Genomic DNA, 18,678 nt, shown 5'->3' on the forward strand with positions numbered 1-18,678 from the left:
CTTGAATGAGACAGTCGTCCAAGTAAGGATATATTTGTATTCCTCTTAGTCTGCAGTAAGCAATTACTGGAACTAGACACTTTGTAAAGACCCTGGGCACAGTAGATAAGCCAAAGGGCAGTGCAGAGAATTGGTAATGCATTGAGCCAGCCTTGAATCTGAGGTATCTTCTGCATATTTGTCTGATTGGGACATGCACGTATGCCTCTTTCAGGTCTAAAGTCACAAGCCCAGCATTCTTGCCCAGCATGGGCAGAAGCTGCTGCAAAGTCAACATCTTGAATTTTGGTATATCCAGGAATGTGTTCAAAATAGATAGGTCTAGTATTGGCCTCCAGGCCTTGTCCTTTCTGGGTACCAAGAACAGTCTTGAGTAAAATCCTTGTCCCCACTCTTGCTCTGGCACTTGTTGAATGGCCCTCATGTCCATGAGGGATGAGACTTGTTTTTGTGCCTCTGCCCATTGATTTTTTGTCAGATCTGGCCAAACATTTGCCTTTGGCAGGGTATGGAAATGGAACTTGTAGCCTTGCGACACAATATTTAGAACCCACTTGTCCTGGGTTATAATGCACCAGTTTTGAGAAAAAAGTGCTAATTTTCCCCCTAAGGGTGCAGCCAGTAAATAAGTGCTTGGTGCTGGCAGGGGGAAGTCATTGGGACCGTTTCCTGTAAGGTTGTGATTTGTCTTCTCCACTTTTGGAGGTAGAAGCACCCCATTGCTTTGACCTGTATGAATCTTGTGCCTGGGATCTGCCTCTAGGGCATCTGGGTGTGCCCCTTTGAGGTCTGTCTGACACAGGAAAGGACCAATTCTTTGTTGGCCAGGGTCTACTAAACCTAGGCGGCTGTACTTGTAAGAAATCTTTGACTGTTTGCATAGATTTAGCCTTGTTCTCCATTTTCTTTAACTCCTCTTCTGCCTTAACACCAAACAAAGAATCATGCTGTAAAGGTGCATCTAATAATTTAACTTTAACATGATCAGGCAGATTTTGTTCCTTTAACCAAGCATGCCTTCTAATTACAGAACCTGTAGCTGCGGCCCTGCAGGAGGCCTCTAAAGAATCAAAACCACATTGCAAAGTATGCTTTCCAACTTGTTCAGCTGCATGCAATATAGCCTGCATTTTCTTGTTTTCTGCACATTCAGAGTTTAACAACATTTTCTGTTTAAGCAATGCCAAGAGATTTTGCTGACAATGCCCCACTCAGGCATCATAAATAAGCTTACCAGCTTAAATATCAACCCCTATATCACAAGATAGGTTGCAAACTGGCTCAGAGATAGAACCCACATTGTCAGAATCGCAGGTGCCATGTCCGAATCCAAACCAGTTAAAAGTGGCATCCCAAAGGGCTCAGTTCTGAGACCTCTCTTGTTCGGTATATACTTCTCTGAGGTTCAGGCTAACATGGAGGGATTATGGCTGACAAAGTTCGCAGATGACTGCAAACTGGGGGCCATAATCGAATCTCCAGCTGACACAAGCATCCTCCAAAAGGGTCCCACAGAGACAGATGCTTGGTACCAGAGCCACGGCCTCAAGCTAAAGGCTAAAAAGTGTATAGTCATCCCCTTTGGGAAAAACAAGGTGCCTACAAATTACCACATAGGTGGTAATCCATTAAGTACGGAAGAAGTAATTAGAGATTTGGGGACCAACGTAGATAGTAATCTCTCCTTTGATAATCATGTTGCCAAAGTGGTTAGAAAGACCTTCTATATTGCCCACCTTATCATGAAAGGGTTCGCATCTAGATCAAGAGAGGTCATTGTGCCCCTCTACTCATCACTCATCAGGCCCATAACTTAATACAATGCCCCTTTTGGGATGTACCTTACCCGACACCTGCAGCAACTGGAGAGACCCCAAAAGTACCTCACCAAGAGGATCATGGGCTACAAACAGATGTCCTATGCAGCTCGACTAAAGAAACTCTGACGTACAAAGCCATGTCAAACCCAGAATTAATGGACATGCTCCACCTCAAAAAATCCAAGTCCCTTAGAGCTACACGCTCCAGGGACCTAAACCTCAGCACAAAAATAAATAGGACATGCTGGAGGGACAAATTCATTTACCAGAGGCTCCCCTCACTCTGGAATAGAATCCCAATTCATGTTAGACATAGCCCCTCGCTGACCCTCTTCAAGCGAAATCTGGACGCGTGGATGGGAAATCGCAAATTCACCCCTGGGATCTCTTCTGTGTCCCTGCTAGATAGAGGCACAGTAAACTAATCTTAAAAGTTTACCTTCTGTGACCTACTTTACAGAGGCACAGTAGGCTAATCTAATAGGGAGGCGGGAGCCAAAGACACTCTGGCTAGGCTTATAAATGCCCTAGGGCAGATAGCCTAGTATCTACCTATGAACCTATGAAACTGACAGTTTAATTCTCTTATAGCCAAGGTAGCAGATGTGAATCCCTGTCAAAAGGGGTAGGGTTTTTTGCAGCGGAAGCCTTAACTCCCTTTGGACCCTGAGAAATAGTTTCTGGGTCTGCAGCAGGATTTTTAAAAAGGAATTTATGTGAGTCAGGAACCCTGTAATATCTGTCAGGCTTAACAGGAGCTGGAGGCAAGGAGTCAGGGGTAAGGCTAGACTCCGAAAACACATCATCTACAATGTCTAACACAGGAGGGATGGCTAGTGGCTTGTGCTGAGGTATTAACAAGAAATCCCTGAGCCTCTTTTTAGATTCTGAAAAATCTTGGCTCACCCAGTGGAAATGCTCCCTCATGGTATGTAAAATTTCCCCAAAAGAACAGTCCTCAGGAGGAGAAGCTGAAGAAATGGAGTCTTCAGCATCAGAGTCCTCATAGGGGGGAAAAGAATATTCCTGATCAGAAGTGGAATCAGAAGAAATGGAAACCTGATCTGAAGATTCATAGTCAGTCTCTTGCCTAGGCCGCTTATCAGGAGGGGGATAGGAACCCCTGATCAAGGTAATCAAGTCTTCGGCCATTTTGAGCATCTGTTTTTTGGGCATGGAGGCCTGTCTACGTGGCTCTTGAGTTTGCTTCTTTGCCTTTGAAGGTGCTTTAGTCTTTGCCTTTGAAGTCGGTTAAATGTGTAGATGTTTGGGTCTGAAATACACCCTCAGAAGCCGGAGCCTGCTCAGCGGCTCCGGACCCATCTGAAGGATTAGCGTCTGAGGCTCCAATACCTTGAGTTTCCAGTGGCATGACCGACTCCACGTGGGAGTCGGTAGCGGCCTGTGACTCTAAAGTAGCGGTCGTCAGGGGCTGCGAAAGTGCCTCACTGAGAACCGGCGACTGGCTTAGGAAAACCTTCGTCGTCGGTTTTGGGCTTCGACCGTCTTTCTTTTTCTTTGCGTTTTTTGTGAACTCCGGTAGTTGGATGGCTTTCCGACGACATTTCTGGATAATTAAATCTGCATCCAAAGTAGTTTAAAACAAAATCATACCAACGCTTAATAGTGTGTTGGTTAAATCTAGCACAAAACTGACAACCCAGAAAGTTATGATCACGGCCTAGGCAAGGAATACAGTAAGAATGAAAGTCCTTGTGAGGTATTTGCTACCCACAAGAAATACAATTATTAACTTTTTCTGACATTGGTTCTGGAGCAAGAAAAAAGTTTCCCCAACGGGGTACTTAGCTTTATAGAAGACTTCGGATCTGAAATTCGAACTCGAAAATCTCAGAAGTCGGCTGACCGGCACTTGCGAACTGCTTCTGTTTTGGGCACCGCGCGGCAAGAAAGACTTAAGAAAATGGTATCGGCTGCTTCTTTTGTGAAGGGGCGACAGCGGCCGACGCAGGACCCAAGACTTTGGAATTCAGGCCGACTGAGGGCAACCTGCCAGCAGGATTACCCAAATGTAATGACTGCAACAGTGAAACACGAAGAACATCCGACAGTGAGGGATGCCGTGGTCAGGGCCTAAACAAATGACGAAGTAAGAATGAAAATCTCTGTGAGGTATTTGCTTTCAACAGGCAAGACAACTGTTACATTTTTCTGTCATCGATTAGAGCAAGAAAAAAGAATCCCCAATAGGGTACTTAGCTTTAGAAGACTTCAGGTTTAAAACTCGAAAATTTCAGGTAGCGGCCGACCAGCACTTGCGAACTGCTTCTGCTTCGGGCTCCTTCTCAGCAAGAAAGACTGATGTAATGGTGTCAGCTGCCTGTTTTATACCACTGACGACCTGATGTCGTGGAAGAAGCGACAGCATCCGACACAGAAATCCCAAGACTCTGGTATTCAGGCCGACTGAGGGCTACCTGCATGCAGATAACCCAAGTGTGATGACTGCAACAGTGAAACACGAAGAACATCACCCATCTGTCCCTGTGTCAAGAGAAACTTCCTCACCACCATCTCCACATCCTCTTCTGTGAGACTCCTGGAAGAGTGAGTGGAAAGCACTGAAGGAGACTTAGGTATCTCCAGAAAAGGGAAGGTACTCTAAAGAGTATTAATCATGCAACTGTGAATATTGAGTCCTTGGTACACCACTTACAGAAGGTCCACTAGCTGTCAGATCCGACTTGGAATGTATCAGGGCTGAAAAGGTCAGAGACAGTAATTTGCTCAGATTCGAAGTAAATGGAGACATCTTTGCGTTCTTTAGATCCTTATAAGGTCTTTTATTTGAGGAACCTGAAGCAGATGAAGACGAGGAAGGCCCCGGAGACATTGTTTTAGAAAGTTTTGCTTGTGTCTTGGTTTTGTGAGATTTATTTCCTGATATAGCCTCTCCAAAGGAAGATGGCAAAAGGCCTCTGAGGATAATTTGTTTTTGCATTCTACTAACTCTCTGGGATTAAACCCAAGGCAGACTGAACAATCTTCCTGTAAGTGAAGCGCCCCTAAACAGTAGATGCATAGTGTGTGGGCACCCGAAAATGGTAGCTTATTCCCACACTTAGTACACTTCTTAAATCCTGTGGCACTTTATCCGTCATACTGTACAACAAAATTAGAGAAGGAAAACACTCTAAAGTTAACACTACTTCAAACATTTTTTTTAAACAAGATAACAGCAAAAGAAAAAGAGAAAGAGAAGAGAAAATACCAACGATGGTATTAAGGACTACACCAAACTGTACAAATACAGAAAGATACTAACAACAGTATTGAGCGGTACACAAATACGGGAAAGCAGAAGGATCTCAACTAGTGCGATAAGCAAGGGAGAATCTATATAACCAAAAATAAAACAAAGTAAGACACTGAAGAAATATTAATAACATTTATCTGACAAAAAATGCTCGTGTGAGTGTTGACAACCACGTCTTTCTCTGAAAGCAGCAAATGAGATCTAAAGTAATTGGAGTTGGTGCATTGTGAGTAAGGGAATAGCTCGAGAGTTCTTGGTGGCCATGAGCTTTAGCAACAGCCGAGTCGAATCCAAAGGATCAGATATGAACCCATCTGTTGAGGACAGAATGAAAAGTGACATCATCAGATCAGTGCATCCCATCTACCTGGACCTGGCTAAGGCATTCAAAACAATACCCCACTGTGGTATAGTTGGCATAACCCCCCTACAGAAGTCACTAGAATGCCAGCTGGCTCACAGACAAGAAATCAGGAAGTCAGGATTGGTGACACCACCTCTACTAAGAGGCCAGTCACCAGCAGTATACCTCAGGGCTCCGTGTTGGGATTGCTCCTATTTGGCATCTACTTTTCAGAGGTAAAAGCTAAATTCAAGGGCCTTTGGGTGACCAAGTTCACAGATGACTGCGAATTGGAAGCTGTCAGATTCCCCTTGGCACAAACATCTTACAAACAGGTCTAACACAGATGACTGGTGCCAAAGTCATGGACTAAAACCCAATGTCAAGAAAGGCATTATGATGTCTTTTGGAAAACAGCAACACCCAGGCTAATTATTCCATTGATGAGACACCCCTAAGAGTTAACTCAGTAGTCAGAGATCTGGGAGTATATGTAGACAGTAATCTGGCCTTTGATCAACATGTGGCAAAGGTAGTACGAAAATCATTCTATATCGCCCAACTTATAAATAAGGACATGGCATCCAGGTTGAAGGGAGTCATAGTGCCACTTTATTCAGCCTTTACCAGAGCCATCTTTGAGTATAATGTCCCCATCAGCATGTACCTGACCAAGCATATGCAACAGATGGAATGTCCACAAAGGTTCCTTACCAAGAGAATCCGGGGTAGAAACACAATCTCCTATACAAATTGCCTTAAAACCCTGTCTCCTATAGGTTATTGAGAGGTAATCTATGTCTGGCATACCAAGCATCCCTGGTGCTGGCTCTGACAGATCTTTTGCACACAGCAAAATGAAAAGCATCATAACCACTAGATCCAAGGATATCAATTTTGCTTGTGACATAAATAAGACATGTTGGTGAGACAGATATGTGTCTCACACGATCCTCATGCTCTGGATCAGGCTGCCCATTCAAGTGAAACAGAGTCCATCCCTAACATTATTTAAGGTGTAACCTTGACCAATGGATGGGAAATTGGAAATTCACCCTGGGTCTGGCAGGCAGTAATGCCCAAACTAACATACCCCCCCCCCCCACATAACCTCTAGAAACTTCCTAACATACCCCTCCTAATAAATGCCCAAGATATTGTGGGCATTAGCCTAGTATATAAATATGAACCTATAAATAAGCACCGTGAATGATTCTGAAGCATTAGTACTGTATGTGATATCAAGATAGAATAACAAATACATATATGGGACTCATTCAGAATACTGACTCAATGGAAAACTGAATTTCATATAGTCCCTTTTCCCCACTGCAGTGTGATCTTGGAGTTGATATATACAATATGCTGGAGATGTGTGTGTGTGTGTGTGTGTGTGTGTGTGTGTGTGTGTGTGTGTGTGTGTGTTTGCCCCCTCACGCAAAAAAAAGCAAACACACTTTTGTTGTTTTCTGTCGTTCACCTTTTTGGACAATCATATGAACTTCAACTTTCCTTTGAGTCAATCTTCTAAATGGAATCTATATATGTTTTTTCAGTTTAAGGATGCAGTTTTCCTTTAAATATTCAACAGTCACTCACTGAATAAACTTTGAAGAAAAAGTACCACATAAAGTGTGACATTGGCATTTGGTTACCTGACAAAGTCTTGTTTCACAAAAACCCAGTCAGATGAACCCCATTTAGAGAAATTTCACATGCTGAATGTTTTTAAATGTTTCTTGAAGTTTTGCAATCTTGATTTAGCTACATCAGAGGATAAGTACGTGTTCTTTCCACATAAAAACTCAACTAAGGTTTGTCTCAATAGGTTTTGCTGAACTGAGACCCAATCAGATAAAACCTAACTGTAAAGTCACTGATAAGAGACAAGAGCCTTCTATTTGGTGTATTTATGGTCCCCAAAGCCCACTATATATGGCCTGGAAAGCCCAGAAAAATGGAGATAAAAAATTTGACTTTTTCACACTATCACCATTGTTTAATCACTTCAGCAGGAAGGGGATGCACGTACATATTAGAATGATACACAAAAAAATGAATGTGTATGGAAAATATCTGCTGACAAATGCCAAAATTCTTGCCTGTCAAGAAAACTACTTTATTTTTGTATTTCACGTTCTAATCCACAACTTTCTAGATGCCTATATACTGTATAAGGTGACATTTAATACAAGATAGACGTTTCAATGCAGTGTTAGTGATTTTTGACTAATTTTCCTTAAGTGTATAAGGGCTGCTAATAATGTTTACAGGGATAAAGGAATTTACCCACCTGTCACCCTTGTTAGGTTGCAGTATCTACCATCAAATGAAAAATCTTATTTTCCTTTTATGAAAACACAAATTTAGTACCTTAAATCTTGCACATACTCGTGAAGCACGGCCCCTTATCTCTTTCCATTAAAAAGAATGGAACAGCTATCAAAATTAGGCAGTTTAAGTAATCACCATAACAGACTGCAGGGCATCTAAAATGCTGCACAATCAGCTTCTGAATTTATCCAAGTAAGCCCATACTTATATGGCCTCCATCTTATAAAGTCTGTTAACTGCTCACCCTTAACAGGGGTCTGAAATATGTGCTTGGCAGAAACACTAAAACGTCCAATTCATACATAAAATAACTCTCTTGAAACTTTTAATGACTTAAAGCAGCAAGCACATTTATAACATGGTCAGCAAAAAGTAAAGACAAATGCGTGCAAAATCTATATACACGTACTTTTTAAGCTCCAAGAACTTTCAACATATTCAATAAAATAATTAAAATGACATTTCAATATGTACAACTCAGTAAATGACTGACAAATGATTTCTGAGAAATGCCCTACTGAGTGCTATGTCTAACTAACTCAGTTACAGTACAAAACTCTGTAAATCTAGCACCTTAACTAAGATAACACAAGGGGAATTAAAAAGAAAGGTGTAATGAAAAAACATGTTTTTACTACAACAGTTGATCTAGAAAGGGACCAGAATAATAGTGGTATACAACTGGGTTCATCCTCTTAATCAATCAAAATTCAACATTTTTATATTCAAAATTCAAAATCATCCAGGTTGCATGCAATGGAGACCCAGCTATGCCATGACATCATGCGCCAATCATAACAGCATACCTAGCTCATTAACCTGTCAGCTTTCCTCAACCACTGACTTAATACACTTTCTACAAATTAAGAAATAATAAAGATTTGACTCCTGCAATGTTGACAAGTAATTTGCTTTCCTGACTTAAAGGGAACTCCAACAACCAAGGCTCCATGGAGGAGCCATCCAAGCAGAGCAGGTAGGGTGGGAGAGCTTAAGGCCCCCTCTTAGGCCAACTGATACACTAAAAACGTATGCGCTGTACTGTGGACCATTCATGGTGGATTAATGATTAGGCAGAATCAAAAAACAGCAGCTCCACCAAGATGAAAGGAGCAACAGGCCAGCCAAAATGCCCACAGAGCAGAAGGCCGAGTCCTGAAGTATAGACACAGTAACAGAGGACTGATGTGACTGCCAATGCTTTTTTTCCCCAGAGCAAAAGAGATGATCAACTGTTTGAACTTCAGAAACACACACACCCCCTTCAGGAAACACCTGCATTTATGTGGCATAGTTAGGGTAAGACGAGCACCTGTTGTTTATATAGTGGCAAAAAAAAAAAAAAAAAAAGATTGAGGATCAGCTGCTTTTAGGGAAAAAGGTGGGTCGAACCTAAGAGACATCAGATTCTTGTAAAACATTGTATAACGCTTCACAATCATGTAATAAAAGGTAATGGCCACCAAAAAGCATTTTGCAAGATCAAGCTTCAAATGCAGCTGAAACATTGGGTTCAAGAGAGAATCAGAGAAGCCTGTTAATCATGAAGTGCAAATCCCCTGGAGAATACTGATTTTTCAAAGGTGGAAGGAAATGCAGCACTCCTTTAAGGAACTACTTGACTAACCACTGCTGGGTTACCAGTAATCATAAGGGGCAGAAACAACTAACAAGTGCATCCTTCTCACGGAATAACTGATGTCCAAATCACACTCATCTAAAACATACTAGGCTGACCTACAAGTTGAATGGTAGTATCAAGTATCATTCGACCAAACTAGACAAACTCTTTTACATTACATGACAATGTCTGTGTAGCGGAAGCCTTATTTATGGCTTTAGTCACACTTGACATTTCTGCCAAGGTGGGAACAGACTGTCTACAGATGCATTGGGGTTTTCCAGTCATGGAGAACTATTATAAATGATCAGTAGTTCTCTGCCACAGTAATGGCTGGCCGTTATCATAGAGCTCTTATGTTCTCCATCCAGCTGTTGCCCCTTGGGGAAGGGCCCTCTCACAAATTAGAAAAAAGGAGAGTTCCTCTACCACGATAGGCCAGAGAGCCTGAAACACACTCTTGTTGACCACCACAGGTTGATAAGAATTACCTTTCAACCTTCTTCATAGAATTTTGTGGTGAAGCGAGATCAAACGAGAAGGTCTACAGGAATCTCCTTTGCAAGTGGAGGGAATGCAAGTGGAGGGAAAGCAAATCTACTACAAACTCCTTCTTGCTCTGCCACATTAAGAAGAGATGAAATACTGTGTTCTCTTGAATAAGAATAAAGTCACTCTACACAGTGATCCACTTCAGGAAGACCTACTATAGACATGATTCCAGCAGATGCTTGAAGGAGTGGTTCAGGGAGTGTGCAACACATTCACTTCAAAGATATGAGTTGTTGAGAAAGTGATGCTTCTGCATACAGTCCACTGTACAACATGCCATGCACAAAGGTTAGGACCGCATGTCCCCCTGCTTGTTTTGGTAAAAGCATAACAAAAATCAGTCAGCCCGAATTATGAGGGTTTCTGGTTGTAGCTTTCCAATGAAGGCTAGGAGGACTGCTCAAAACTGTTGCCGATGGATGTGCACTCCCCCCTTTTCCATGGCGGAGCATATCCCTTGAGCTATGCAGAGTAGAGCAGAGTTTCCCTCCTCACCAAAGCATCATTTATCAGAACCTGTAACAGGCTTGGCTGTAGGAACGAGAGGCCCACATGGAAACTGATGGGGATCTGTCCACCAAACCAGAGTCAAGCAAAAATGTGCTAAACATCAGTAGACATATCATGTGCATGTAACAGCTCAGCAAACACAGACACATCGCAGTTCCTAAAGGCTGAAGGCTATGGCAACCACTAAGACTAGAGAAAGAGCAGAAAGGTCTGAAGCTTGGAAACTATGCTACATTGTCATCCATGCTGACAAATTAACAACTTCCAGAGTCATCCATCAAGAAAGCAATGACAATACATTGGAGTGTCCAGTTTCAACCTAATAAAGGCAATCTTCTGAGATGGGATCAGACAGCATAATTCTCAGTTAAGAGGACTCCCAAACAACCACAATCATGTTACAGCGCATTCTGTGGACTCCACCAAGAAGTCCCTTACCATGGCCACCAAGAAACCATTACCCAAGCATAAAAAACACTTGGATATCCTTCTCCTGCATGACTTTAACCACTAACATCAACATGCTGGTCAACAATCTGGGTGCAAAAGAAAAGCAAATGACAACTGAAGAAATCTTCTGTGTGGATCCTAGACACTAGTTTGTCAAAAAATGTCCCATCATATTTACATCCAGAAACACCTAGGCACCTGGCAGTGACGGGATTGAGATACATATCGACCCATCAATCAACAGAAAAAGAATGAAATAAGTTTTGCCGAATCTCTGAGGTAAATATTTTTGCAGGGAAGGTTGGCAAGCCCTACTGCATCCCCCATGTAGGATGATACCCCTCCACCCTCCAACTTAAAAATAAAAACTCTGAGGTCACACAACAGTGGAGAAAAAGTAAACTCCACTGACAATAAAACTCATTTCGCTCTCTGTCAATCAAACAGCACTCGATTAAATTGCTTTTGATGGGTCGACAAGATCCTGGAGAAGGACTACCCAAACAGTCTTCATCTAGAAACTGATGTATCAGACATGCTGGATTAAGATGGTCAGGCACAGGAAAGGCAGAAATCAGTTTCCCTTTGGAACTATAAAATTACAACAGCAGAACCTCAAGCCTTGCTACATTCCTTTTAAGAATGTTTGCCCAGAGAGCCTGGCAGAGACCATCTAGCATACAGGTGATGATCTGCTTTTAGGTAATGTACAGAAGACCTTCTCAGTGATATGTGCCAAAACAGAGATCCAAACCGTGCAACTGGCAGCAAAGAACTGACAGGTTAAAGGGCTAGGCATACTCTTACTACCTGTAATAATACAGAGTGTTCAAGCATAAGAAGCAGAAATTCTTAAGTATAGGACTTTCTACAGTAAGTTTAGAATTATGGTTGGTGGGGAGGATGAACCCAATAGCTGACCCAACAAGAAAGGTTCCCATGATAGATCATGGGTACAGAACCATTGTAGTACTGCTCTTACCTGTGACCAAGTCACACTACGCTTTAAACAGGAAGATACATGACTGGCTACTTGTTTTTCTGACAGAAACAAGTAAAAAAAATTAGAAGTCTAAACATCATTCTTGAGCTTACCTGTTCCATTAAACACATATGCATAAAACTGTTCAAATTTTGCAAACATTAAAGCTGTAGTCAGGCATTTATTAACTCAAGTATTTTTAAGTACAACTTCATATGACTAAACATAGGTTACTCCCATTCTGCAAATAAAATTAATTTTGTGTACTAATTTATGAAAAGGAAATACTATCAAGTCTAACTCATACACTTCCAACTTCACACAACTGATGCCATATCTATATTATCCACACGAGTTTTATCTAATTGGAGAGCCCAATTCTATTTGTCCAGTATGTAATAATATACAAAGACCTCCATATACACTATATACATGTGTTTCTTAATCTTTAAGCAACACATCTTAAGAGCAAGTTAGTGAGGGAAGCTTTTGAACATGGTGACTACAGCTCTAATTTTAATACACCTTTTTCATGAAGACTGGAAAATAAATCTAACCAGACATCATGAACTGCAACTTCACTACTACTACTTTTTTCGAGTATTAACAACAGATTCATTCTGTTATGATACTGTCTACATTCTGCAATTAGTGTTAAGGCTAATAAAAGGCAGCTGAATGGATGGTTCTTTCAACTAGGTATTTTTTTTCTTTTTCACAATGAAAACTAAATAAACATTTCTAACAAAATTAAATGTTTAAAATAAAAAAAATGTGTACAGACTGTAATTACCTTCCCCTGTGTAGTTTCCACACTGAGAAAATGTCCACAGTTTAAAATGGTGGAAAACTGTTTAAGACGCTTGAAAGATTACGTAGTACTGAATCAATACACATTTCAGAACAAACATAAAAAACTGCCATGACTGTAAAACAAATGTGAACTTACTGCATATGTCACATAATGCTCCAATACACATTCCCATAAGTAACAGTACTGTGTTTCTGTAGTATAGATACCAAGGTTCAATTTACTTTACTAATTTTCTTTTTCTTTAAACAAATGGCATCTTAGCATTAAACAGAATGAATAAGTTCGTCCACATGTTGAAACAGCTGCAATGGTTGCCAACAGTAGCAAACTGGTATAAGTGCATTATTTCATGTTCCATCCTGTCACAAATAAGGCATCCTAGTTTCACTGATCCACAGTGGACTACTGTGTCCCCAAGTTTCCTCGGCACAAACTCACATTTCTGAAACCATATCAGAACAGTCATTAGAAAAATATTTTTCTAAACCCAAAGCAAGACCAAAAATGCATATGATCACCCTGTTTAGGAGTGTTCCACTTGTTCTCCATTAGCAGTCGAATTTAAAAGATCATGAAGTTGATTTTTTTTTCTTCTTCTTTCCTTTTCCCTTGTTTTACATGTTTACCTAGACCAGCCTCCATGACACAGACATCTTGTCATCTTGGGAGTTCTGCTTCCATACGTCATCTCAACAAAGATAATTTTAATAATGTTGGTCCACTGACCTATTCAGTGTTATACAAATCTGCAAGGCAGGATTTTTAACCCTGCCAATTATAGTGCTCAGTCTTGTGCTGTTACTTATTGCAGGGTTACAGAATGTCTTCCTAAATAAATAAATTAAAAATAAGATGTACAGAAATATAAAGAATTTCATACTTTTGCAAAACCATATTATTTTTTTGTAAATTACAAACACCACTTAACTTACTATCTGCACTTTAAATATAATAAGGTAAGTAATAAAAGAACATGCTTAATTACTTCTTTTCTTGACTTCAGGTTTATCCAGTCTACCACCAGTTTCTAACTGGATGCTTCTATATCTTTGCAACCATTAAAGACACACAGGTTTAAAAGTCTGCTGTACAAAGAAGGTATTGAGGCACTAAGTTTTTTTCCACTTGATCCTTCTTAAACCTTCAATCAGACTATTCTATGCTTATGCACAAAGTGTTTAGTCTATCAAATCCAGTAGTTTGTAATTAGCAAGATTAAGGAAGAAAAAAAAACACAGTAAACTGAGCACCAAACAGAAAAAAAGCTCAGACAACTAAAAACAGGGACACATGAATGAAATACAAAACATCAAGTGCTAATGAAATAACAGTGAAAATACTGATGAATACAGACTTATTGCCGAAATAAAAATGCCCCTGCTGCCTAACCTTGGAAGGTTCTGTTTCACACAGCTTATTATGTCAGCACAAGTTCATTGCAGTCTTTCTTTTCAGCACATACAACAGTTTCCTACTTTTAATAAAATCAGTGCAGAGAGGAAGTCTGTGACTCAGTCTGAATTCCAATAAGTGATGGTGGTTGCTGTCCGCTAACTGTGGGCAAGGCAGGTCTTGGGTTCAAGCGGGGAGGCATGGGATTGGCTGGGCGGATGAGTGGTGGAGGCTGGTTAAGTGTAGGTCTTGGCTGTATAAACCGAGCCTGTTGCTGTAGTGGGGGTGGCTGACGATGGAGAGCTGGGGCAGCAGGCAGAGTTGGACGAAGAAGTGGAGGAGGGTGATTCAGTGGAGCTACAGGAGTAGGTGTAGCTGTTGATGTAGCAGAAACCTGGGCTGGAGGCGTTGTACCACAAACTGCAGTGGCTTGCGTCTACACAAGGGGAAAAAGATAAATAATTCTTAACATGAAAAAGCAGAGTTCATTCTCAGAAAAGTTTTTGAATTTTTCATTCTGCAATACAAGGTCTACGGTTTCTAAACACAAATACTGCACATAGTACAACACTGCTTCGGTCTAAAATACATTTTAGAGCAAAGAAAGTAATTTGCCAGTAGGTATAAAATGGCCTACATTTAAAACAACAAAAAATGGATTTTGAAGGGATGTAGACCTGTAAAATGCATAACTTAATAATGTCAACATGTTTAAATCCAAAATGGCAGGATGATGTTATAATTCTTTGAACACTGTAAATATGGCTGTTCCTCCTTGACAGATTAATCGAAAAGTTATATTCTGCCTCATGTCATCGGAAATGTTGAAGAAAGACACACCTCTTCTTCAGAGTTTTTTCCAGGTGTAGTACTGGAAATATTTTTCACATCATCTGCTGAGGTAGCTGAGTCACCATTTGAAGTCTGCGTTCCCTGTTCTGCCTCCCACTCCTGCAAAACCTCCTCCAAGTTAAACCGACGTCTATAGTTCACAAAGAAGTTCTTCACTTGACCAACTGTCTTGTTACCTATTACATCAGCAATGGCCTGGAAATCTTTTCCATATTTTCGGACACCTGGAGGCAAACATACATTTAAATCAACATTATATTATGGTTACCTAAATCAATGGCTATGAATTTTAATATCTAGATGGGGTATCTTATGAACTATAATGCAATTTTATCAAAATCAAAAATTACAAAACACAAAGTACACAAAAGGCTTAATTCCACAATTCAACATGGATCTGTGAAGTAGTAAATCTTTTAATTCTTGTTTACAGATTTTTTTAAACCAATTTCCTTTTCTTTGGACCTCCACTATACATGGGTCACTATAAAGCTCTGTTTGCTTTTTAATTACTGTCAACACTGCAGTCATTTTCTCAGCTGAGGAAACTTTACAAATGACTGTTGCTACATTGATTTCTACCACAAAAATGAGTACACAATGACAAAGACATACATGATCAATCTTAACTGATGGTACACTCTATAACTCTACAATGTGCCCTGCAGATAACACCACAGTAGTAATTTTTTCTGAAAAAATGTCTAGAACTTGTATACCACATTCAATTAACAAGGCAGGTTAATTTGAGTTAATAAAAAATGCAGCCAGCACCTGAGGACTCCATGCTGAAAAAATATATTTATTTCATCTTCCAATTCCACATGCAAACCGGTTCCGGCAAAAAGCCTTCTTCAGTGGTAACTTTCCAATTCCAAAACTACTTATTATAGTATCAGGAACAACAATTATGACATCACCTCCCTAATTGCTTAATTACAAAATCTAAATGCAAAATCAAACACAGTACAAAAACTATGAATATGGCTGTATATGTAAATCATATACATGCCAATTATAAATATCAGTATAATCAAATAAACTGAATATTATACTAGTTTATTTATAAGTAGATTTACTTAATAACTTATCATTGAGTCCTGGATGAAATAAAGCTCCCAATTTAATGATCCATTTCCTTTCCTTACTAGTAAGTATGGAATGCCAACCTTGTTTAGTCTATTGCCCTTGACCCGATCTAATAAACATAAAACTAGCTGTTTTGTGTGACTGACAATGTCTGTATAGTGCATTAGTTAACTTTTTATTTCTAATTTCACTAAAATGTTCAGAAGTACGACTTTTCAGTGGTCTGGAAGTTTGCCCCACATAAAAAGCAGAGCATTGACACATAACCAAATACACTACCCAGTCAGAACTACAGTTGCCAAAAAAAATGAATATCAGATAATTGGCCAGTATTCTTACAGCTGAAAGCTGTAGTTTTAAACATATATCTACAAAAACTGCAAGGTCCACAGGGGTGAGAGCCCACCAACTTTTCCCCCATAATAGTAAGTTGGTTGGAATGAGAATGTTTTTGAAGGGTCCTTTTATAATGGGCAAAATGAGAATTCAAAGTGTTGCCTCTCCTAAAGGAAAATAAGCATCTATCCAACAAGTGGGGACTCAATTCTTCATTAGCTCTAAGGATATGCCAATGTTTAACTGTAATTTGCAACAAATCAATGTTGTTACCAAATGTGGTAACCAGCCTCATGGTCTGTGATTCCCCCCTTTTTCTTTTTCTTGTACTCTAAATTTATTGCAATTGGTAGCCCATTCACTGGCTCGATGTACATCCGGTGCCCTGTAACCCCTCATTAGGAATCTATCTGTAAGGTCCTGCTTGGCCTCCAAATAATCACTGTCTGTAGAACATATCCTTCTCATTCTTAAAAATTAGGATTTTGGAATATTGTCGATTGTATGCCTGGGGTGAAGACTAGATGCATATAATAAGTTGTTATATTGTGGGTACTTTCATAGGTTCATACTAGGCTATCTGCCCTAGGGCATTTATAAGCCTAGCCAGAGTGTGTTTGGCTTTCGCCACCCATTTTAAATTAATTTTGCTATGCCCTTTTTCGAGGTTAGTATACTGTGCCTCTCTCTAACAGTGACACAGAAGTGATACTCGGGGTAAACCTACGATCTCCCATCCACTCATCAAGATTCCTCTTGAAGAGAGTCAATGAGGGACTCTGCCTAACCTGGACTGGGATTTTATTCCAGAGTGAAGGGAGCCTCTGGGTTATGAATCTGTCCCTCCAGCATGTCCTATTTATTTCAGTGCTGAGGTTCAAGTCTCTCGAGCGCGTAGCTCGATGGGATTTGGATTTTCTGAGGTGCAACATGTCCCTTAATTCCGGGTTGGACATGGCTTTATACGTCAGGCACAGATCATCTCTGTGCAGGCGGAATGCCACTGAGTAGAGCTGGAGTTTCTTTAACCAAGCAACATATGGCATCTGTTTGAGCCCTTTAATCCTCTTGGTGAGGTACTTTTGGGGTCTTTCCAGTTGCTGCAGGTGTCTGGTAAGGTACATCCCAAAAGGGGCATTGTACTCAATTAAGGGCCTGATGAGGGATGAGTAAAGAGGCACGATGACCTCCCCTGATCTAGATGTGAATCCCTTCATGATTAGGTGGGATATATAAAATGTTTTTCTAACCACTTTGGCCACGTGGTTGTCAAATGAGAGACTGCTATCAACTTGGGTCCCTAGGTCCCTAATTACTTCTTGTGTACTTAATGGATTACCACCCATGTAGTAATTTGTGGGCAGTTTGTTTTTGCCAAAGGGGATGACTATACACTTTTTGGCGTTTAGCTTGAGGCCATGGCTCTGGCACCAGTTGCCTGTTTCTATGAGGCCCTTTTGAAGCATGCTTGTGTCGGCTGGAGAGTCGATTATGGCGCCCAGTTTGCAGTCATCTGCGAACTTGGTCAGCCACAGTCCTTCGGTGTTGGCCTGTACCTCCGAGAAATATATACCGAACAAGAGAGGTCCCAGGACTGAGCCTTGTGGGACGCCACTTGCAACTGGTTTGGAGTCTGACATGGCTCCAGCAATTCTAACCATGTGGGTTCTGTCCTTGAGCCAGTCTGCAACCCATCTAGTGACATAGGGGTTTATATTTAAGCTGGTGAGCTTATCTATAATGCCCGAGTGGGGTATTGTATCGAAGGCTTTTGCGAGGTCCAGGTAGGCTATGTGGACCATCTTCCCCTCGTCAATGGCCTTGGTGACTGTTTCAAAGAAATCAACCAGGTTTAAGAGGCAAGATCTGCCCTTAACAAAGCCGAACTGGGTAGGATCCAGTGTCTGTAGGTCCCCATTATCTTTATTTATGAGGTCCATGATGATCCTTTCCATAGCTTTGCAGACCAGGCTAGTCAGGCTTATGGGGCAATAGTTTCCAGGATCCGTTGAGGCACCACCTTTGTGGAGAGGGACCAATGTTGCTGTATGCCACTCTTTGGGTACATATCCTGTAGTAAGGCTGAGATTGAACAGTAGTTTTATGTTTGGGTTTAGCTCTTCCTGGAGTTCATGTAGGACGCAGCCCGGACACCGTCTGGTCCCATTGATACTGTGTTTTCTGCTTTGGAGAGGGCGGCTCTTACCTGAGCATCTGAGATGTCAGGGGGGCAGCACTCTGCTGGGATAGATATTTGCCCTTTTGGTGGGGAGTTTGCGCTGAACCTGTCAGCTAGGATTTTGGCA

At 40.9% G+C, this 18,678-nt stretch overlaps 1 protein-coding gene across 4 annotated transcripts in view; it reads right to left on the bottom strand.

The window, feature by feature from the left end:
* Nucleotides 1–8,077: 8,077 nt before the first annotated feature.
* RCOR3 (REST corepressor 3) overlaps nt 8,078–18,678 on the bottom strand; it is a 1,455,897-nt gene continuing 1,445,296 nt past the window's right edge. For all 4 annotated transcript variants that reach the window (XM_044061710.1, XM_044061718.1, XM_044061701.1 and 1 more), the window contains 2 exons: nt 14,936–15,171; nt 8,078–14,531 (listed from right to left, as the gene is read on the bottom strand). In XM_044061710.1, coding sequence (XP_043917645.1) covers nt 14,190–14,531; nt 14,936–15,171 — 578 coding nt within the window. In that variant the 3' untranslated portion in view covers nt 8,078–14,189. The remainder of the gene's footprint in view (nt 14,532–14,935; nt 15,172–18,678) is intronic.

The sequence above is a fragment of the Protopterus annectens genome, chromosome 1.part0 (assembly GCF_019279795.1).
Source record: "Protopterus annectens isolate FY-2018-M chromosome 1.part0, PAN1.0, whole genome shotgun sequence".
NCBI classification, from domain to species: Eukaryota; Metazoa; Chordata; order Ceratodontiformes; family Protopteridae; genus Protopterus; species Protopterus annectens.